This window comes from Nycticebus coucang, chromosome 12, assembly GCF_027406575.1.
Source record: "Nycticebus coucang isolate mNycCou1 chromosome 12, mNycCou1.pri, whole genome shotgun sequence".
Classification (NCBI taxonomy): domain Eukaryota; kingdom Metazoa; phylum Chordata; class Mammalia; order Primates; family Lorisidae; genus Nycticebus; species Nycticebus coucang.
Genome location: NC_069791.1, coordinates 112,493,832 through 112,500,973, shown reverse-complemented (window position 1 = coordinate 112,500,973; position 7,142 = coordinate 112,493,832). Strand labels below are relative to the sequence as shown.

General features: G+C 48.8%; 1 gene segment (V, D, J or C); it reads left to right on the top strand.

Annotated features, from left to right (window-relative positions):
• Positions 1 to 264: 264 nt before the first annotated feature.
• LOC128562070 (probable non-functional immunoglobulin lambda variable 5-48) lies at positions 265 to 833 on the top strand. The segment is given in 2 exon segments: positions 265 to 310; positions 433 to 833. Coding segments are annotated over 2 exon segments (447 nt in total).
• The last annotated feature ends 6,309 nt before the right edge of the window (positions 834 to 7,142 follow it).

Here is a 7,142-nt window from a genome sequence, read left to right as displayed (position 1 = left end):
CTCCAAACTGCCCATGGCTGGGGCAGTGGAGCCTAGCACATGCTCTGCAGCTGTGTCCTCTCAGTGTGATTTCCCAGCACCTGCGTCCTCCCAGGTCCTGCCTGATAGATTCCCCCCTCCACCAGCCCCCAGATCCTCAACAAATGCATGTGGCTGTTCCAGTGGGTGGGACACATTTGCATCCATAAACCCTCCCGTGTGATCCTGGTGGAGGTATAAGAGAGGCCTGGGATCCCAGTCCTGCCCAGGAGGACCGTGTCCACCATGGCCTGGGCCCCTTTCCTCCTCCTTCTACTCTGCTACTTCTCAGGCAGGGATGGGCCTCCACGTCCTGGAGCAGCCACCTGGCCCAGTCAGTGCCCTCTGTCTCATGTCTCTACGCAGCTCCACTTTTGTCCCTGGTTTCTCAACCATGAACATCCGTGTTTACAGGTTCCCTCTCCCAGCCTGTGCTGACTCAGCCACCCTCCCTCTCTGCCTCTCCTAAAGCATCGGCCAGACTCACCTGCACCCTGAGCAGCGGTTCTGTTGTTGGTGGCTATCACATGTCCTGGTACCAGCAGAAGCCAGGGAGCCCTCCCCGGTATCTCCTGAGATTCAAGTCTGACTCAGATAAGCACCAGGGCTCTGGGGTTTCCAGCCACTTCTCTGGATCCAAAGATGCCTCGGCCAATGCAGGGATCCTGCACATCTCTGAGCTGCAGGTGGAGGACGAGGCTGACTATTACTGTGGTACATTACATACCAACAGTGGCAAGTACACAGTGCTCCAGACCCAGGGGGAAGTGACAGAATACCTCCCCTGTGTTCTCCCTGCCTGGTGCAGACACTGATGCCCTCCCTGCCTGGGGCTGAATCAAGCTAAGGGTTAGTTTTCTAGGAAATATGCTTGTGTAAATGCGAGGTTTTATTGTCATTGTTATTGCCATAAAATGTCAATTTTATCTATTGCTATTATCTTCACACATTTATTATGTCTATATGTTGAGTAAATCATTTTTTTTTTTTTTGAGACAGAGTCTCACTCTGTCACCCTGGGTAGACAGGGCTATTTGTAAGTAGCCCAATAAGTGGTATTATAGCATTATAGCTCACAGCAAATTCAAACTCTTGGGGCTCAAGTGATTCTCTTGCCTCAGACAGGTCTCAAACTCCTGAGCTCAAGCAATCCACCCTCCTCCACCTCCCATAGTGCTAGGATTACCATTGTGAGCCACTATGCCTGGCCAGTAAATCAGTTTTCAAAGCAAAGATTCCCTCCAGGGTGATTATGGTTGAGTAAGGATATGGTTGAGCCCACACATGCTGTCTCAATTCTCTTTCATTTGTTATAAAAAAAATACCACTAATTGGGCTATTTATAACGAGTAAATGTTTATTCAGTTCAGAGTTCGGAGTCTGGAAAGTCCAAAGGCGTGATGCTGGCAACTGTTAAGGGCCTTCCTGTTACATTGTCCCATGGTTAACAGGTGAGCAAGAGTGGAGGAGAGAGAGAATCTGGTTGAACTTAATCCTTTCATCAGAATCCTACTTCTGCAACAACCACCTGAGTTCAACATGAAGGCACTGATCCATTCATGAAGACAGAGCCCTGGTGACATCATCACCTTTAAAGTCCACAGCTCTGGATACTATTACAGTGACAATCCAGTTTCAATGTGACTTTTGGAGGGGACATTCACATCATGCCATATGTGCAGCCCAAAGTGTGACTCTGGCTCTAATGCCTGGGTGGGCTGAGTGAACCTGGTTAGTCACCGGATCCTGAAACCCAGGCCAAGATCCACTCACCAGCTCCAAGATGGAGGTCACCTTTCCTTGCTCCTGATCATTCCACCCTGTGCTGGGAGCTATTCCTCCCTCCTAAGGCTCAGAAGAAATAGGTCTCAGTGCCTCAAGGGGTGCTGGGAAAATGAAATTTTCTGCACAGTGAGATGTGAGTGTGTCTGTGACCCCCCGACCCCCCCGCGCAGTGTGCATAGGACACCAGCATCAGTCTTCTTCCCCCACTGTGTCAGGTCCTGTAATAACAACCTCTGCATCTCAAGGTCATCTGTTGCTCTTGCCAAGACTTCAATGTGGTGGGAGACACTCAAGGATTAAAGACACTAAAATAAAAAAAGATCCACTCTCAAGAATGTATGAAGGGGGATCAGAGTTACATAGGAGAGCTGAGTCCCCATTCTGGTGTGTCTGGAAGTAACTCTGGAGACACCTTCCCTGACCTGGCATCCCCTCAAAATCCTACTCTCTGCACAGGAGGGGGGTTGGAATCAGCTCAGCAGGAACAACTTCCTCTCCTCTGTCATCCCCTAGTCCAGGATGGGGGCTCTGTTCTGGCTTCAAATAACAGTGATTGTGAGCAGCACAATCTCTGAGTGACTCAAAGATCTGTTTCATGGTGTCATAGCCTGGGCTAATCTGGATTGACCTCAGCTCCTCCCTCAGTGACCTCAACCCATTGATCCAGTGTCAGCTGTGCCTCTCCCCTGGGCAGCTGCTGAATCTCTCCTCTTCACATCTCTTATTCCCTCTCACCTGCTTATCCTGGAATGTAACCCCAGGTCCACCTGACAGCCTGGCCCAGCCCTCCTGTGCTCCTTGTGAGGTGCACAAGAGGTGGAAGAGCCATGAGCCTTGCTGATCCCGTTCTTGGACACGTCTCTAATGAAGCCTTATTGGTGCTGACACCACGGGACAGTGTGATGTTTGAATTTGTGGGCAATGCCCGATGAGGACAATAGGCCTCCTGAATGTGCATGTTTGGAAGCCTGGACCAGCGGAGGTTCCATCTGTGTGGGAGGCACACCCTTGTGTTGGTGGACATCTTGCTTGGCTGGGGTTGTCACTGAGCAGGAAGTCATGGAGTTAGGTTAAGTGTCACAGTTGCCCTAGACCCATAAGGATGCTGAGAACTTTGGGTAGAGATTAGCTGTCATCTCTTTGATCCAACTCCACTATTGTGGAAGTTCTTTTGTGCCCCCCAGCAAAGCACTATCCTCATAGATGGAGCGGCCTTTTTATTTGAAGGCTGTCATCAGGCAATGTCCTGATCAGGTGATCGCTGTGGGTTTCTTGACCTTTATATGGTCGTAAAAGGGACTTCTCTGGAAACTGAGTGCAACCCCTTCAGGCTGTCATCATTTTGAAACACTTACTTGTCACCGAGTCATATAATTGTTGTGGGAAGGAAATCTTCATGGCCTTGACAAGACTACAGCCATTTTTGGAGACAGCTGGTGAGAAAATTCAGGCCAGAAACCAAATTGTATGATAATAAACCCCTCCCCATCCCTGGAATGTTTCAAGGCTGCTGTCCCTGGGAAACAACAGAACAGTAACTTTTACTCTGGCTTGGCTGGCATCCAATGAAGGGAATACATCCTAGTTCATTCTTTAAGCTGAACATCTTTCATGGGAGATGACTTTTAGACTTCTCTCTAGCTTGGTCACCCCCTACCAGACATGTGTTAATTTGAGATATTCTTTAAAAATATCCCGTCCCCACAACTAAAAGCAGAGTTTCAAAAGGAGTGTTTGGTTGTCTCTGTAAGGAAAGGTCTTTGGTGACATGAGTGTTTGCTCATGGCCCCCAGGCCTTCTTTCTCTTCCAAAACCTCAAGCCTCCAGAACCCCTTGTATCTTCCCTGTATTTGCTATGGGGTAAAATAAAACAGAGACCAATACCTATAGCAGGTCATATAGAAAGGTAGGGTCTAGAGACTTTTTAATGTTGCCAAATGCTTTGTGCTCATTAATCCCTGGCCTTCTACAAAAGAATGGAATAGATTCCCCTGGAGGAAAAGCATCATTGCTTAGGGTTTAGAGGAAGGACTTCATACAATTAGAAAGGCTAGAGAAGAATTCCTCCAAATCCATGACTCAGTGAAATTACTTTCTGTTTTTATTTTTGTTTTGAGACAGAGTACTCTGTCGCCACAGTAGAGTGGTATCATCATAGCTCATTGCAACTTCAAATTCCTGGGCTCGAGCAATCCTGCCACCTCAACCTCCCAGGTATAGCTGGGACTACAGGTGTGCATCACCCTGCTCAGTTAATATTTTCTATTTTTAGTAGAGATGGGATCTCACTCTTATTCACATTGGTCTCAAATTCCTGACCTCAAGCGATTCTTCTTCCTTGGCCTCTCAGAGTGCTAGGATTACAGGCACGAGCCACCGCATCTTGGCGTATTTTCTCTTTCTTCTGCGTGTGTGGGTTATAGACAGTGTTACTATTTCTTATTCCTGTACAAGGGAGTGTAAGAGCATTTTGTGACTTCATTTCATGAAAAGGCTGTTTACTTTTGCACCTTCACCACAGGCAGGCATGAATGGTGGAGAATTGGTTACTCAAAGCCTACAGTAGGGGGAGAGGATAGTTAGATGCCCAGTGGGGAAGCTAATAGTTATTAAAATGACCCTTGGACTAGTGGTTCATACATTAATTTTATTTTTTCAAGACTGTGCATTGGCAAATTTAGGGTTAGGGAAAACAACTCAAAGCTTTGATCTTGTGAGAGTCTATTTAGCTGCAGTGCACTAACTGATGAGTATAAACCAAACTAAATCAAATGACTCAACTAAATCCAACCAGTTAACTAATCAGCCACCAAGATGAAAACCATGAGAAGGAATGAGCAATGGGGGAGAGAAATGGCTTTTGTGATTCTTTTACACGAGTAAAAAGTTATTTTTTTTTTGTCACCCTCAGTAGAGTACCGTCACCTCACAGCTCACAGCAACCCACCATTGAAACACAGACTCCAGAGAATAATCTTTAATGTGTTGGCACCTTCATTATGTGTTTTAGGGGAAATGAATTAGATTTATGCCCTTTTTTAAATGTTAGCAGTATTGTCAGGTGGCATCAATGTGGCACCCTATGCATATGGTGCTTCTGGCTGACAAACTGAGAGCAAGGTGCAGCCAGGGGGACCCCTGTGGGTGATGGGCTGATTCGGTAAGGCCTGGGTGTGAGCAGCAGGTGGGGCAGGTCAAAGGTGGCACACAGGCAACCTTAGTCCCAGTCACTCTTACCCAGCTGGACGCACCCCTGCCTGGAAGCCTGGGGCACTCAATAAATAAAACCAGGTTAGAGTCAGAGCATCAGTTAAAGTCTCCAAATGGGGTGACCTCAGGGGAAATGACAGCAGATCCAGAGCAAAGTTTCATCTGAGGCCAGGACGCAGGTTCAGGCACCTCTTTTGTTTGCTGATTTGTGCCTCGCCGGGCATTTCCTGCCACCCCAGACATTCTTCTGGTGCTTTCTCTGGTACCTTTAGTTGATAAATGTGTAGGGAAAATGAAATCTCTTCTCGTTTGCAGAATGCAGGCGGTATCTTGGAGTAAGTTTCTGTGTGTTTGGTGGTCTTTGCCCTCCGAGAGCAGTGCAGGCCTGTTGGGGTCCCACCAGCACACCCTGCTTGCTGCTGCTGGGAGAGGCCAGGCTCTCCCAGGAGAGGCCAAGTGCTTCGTCTTCGTTTGGGCTGCAAGGACAGGCTGATGGTTTCTGCTGAAATCACCACCACTGGTCTAGTTGCATCTCTACAGGGCTTTAACTCGCCAAGAGCAGTTCCTTCTCGGCTTAATAAGCAGGGGGGCTTCTTTCCTTCACACCTGGGACTCTGGTCTGGGTACCGGCACCACGCATCTGGACAGCTCCCTGGGCTCCGCACTAGCCCCGGTTGTGAGATGGCTACTTTCTGGTTTTGGCATACCGCATATGGGCAGGAACCAGTCTGGGCCGTGGGAATAAATGGCCGGGGGAGGTGTGGCTGGGTCCCCCTTTCCTCTCAGCTCTCACACTAGGAGCCCCGCTGGACCTCTTACCAGCGACACACAGGGGCCCATGAGAATCCTTAGTCCAGTCCACCCGGGAGCTGCAGGAGACATCATTTCAGAAGTTTACATTTCACCCCTGTAGCAAAAACACGTGGACTTCGAAATCTACGGACATGGCAAAGAACAGTCCTTAATCCAGATGAGCAGCAGTCATGTAGCATTTTTTCCCAAATCTAAACCTCTAACACAGACCCCAACCACACAAGCTGAGCGCTGGGTCTCTGTGGGAGGAGGAGGCGCGCCGAGAAAACTGCTGGTCACTGAGCGTAGGTCTGAAGCTAAACGTGCTGGGACCCAAACTCTGGGCTCTACTTTGTTCTATGGCAACGCACAGAAGGGAACACTTGCCTCAGGATAGAAATGTAAAGCTGAGAACAGCCCTGGGCGCCGGTGTCACTTGGAGGCTGGTCCTGCAGTCCCCCGTCTCTCCCACAGCCCCCTGCTGTCCGGACCAACTCGCAGCCTATTTTCGTACGGCTCGCACATCCTCCATCGCTCTGGGCACACAGGCCTTGTTCTCGCGGCTTTTGTTGTTTTGCATTCCCTATTTCTGCATGGTTTCTTTATCGATTTACTGAACTCACTTGCAAAGTCAAAGGCTCTTTTATCACCCGATGGCTTCTGCAGCATCCTATCCCTCTCCCCCTCCATTTCCTTGTCACTTGTTCTCACCACTTTCTCTCTCCCTCCCCACTTTGCAATTCTTGGAACATTTGGCAGAAGACACTTGTGCCCCAGGGTGAGGTGAGGCCACGTCCCCAGCCTAGAACAGTGAAATGCACATGTGTCCATGCCTGGGGGAGACAGCTGGTCATCTCCTGACCTTCCCATCTGTGTCTCTGAAGGCCATTGGAGAGTTCATTTTGGTGGACAAGGGAGTGAAAATCAAAATGAATGGTAACATCTACAGCCTTAACGAAAGCTACGCCAATGAATTTGACCCTGCTGTCACTGAGTATGTGAAGAGGAAAAAGTTCCCCCCAGTAAGTGAGGGGTCTGGGGTGGGGCTGAGGCAGTGTCCAGACATCTGGCATCAGGGGCAGCTCTGGAGGGAGCGGGTGTCCTTTGTGGGGAGAAGGGACCCTGGGATTAAGGGCCTTGGACCTCATTTGGGCTTCTTGAGTTATGAGGAAACCCATTGATTCATGATTCACCTTTGAGGTGAAAGAAAAGAGGGATGGAACTTGGTTGGATTTTCATCTACACCAAGCCTGTGATCAAGTTGTCATCTCCGCACTGGGGACTGAAATTTTTGCACTGACATGTCAAAATGGGATTGTCTGTGTCAGCTCTTGCAA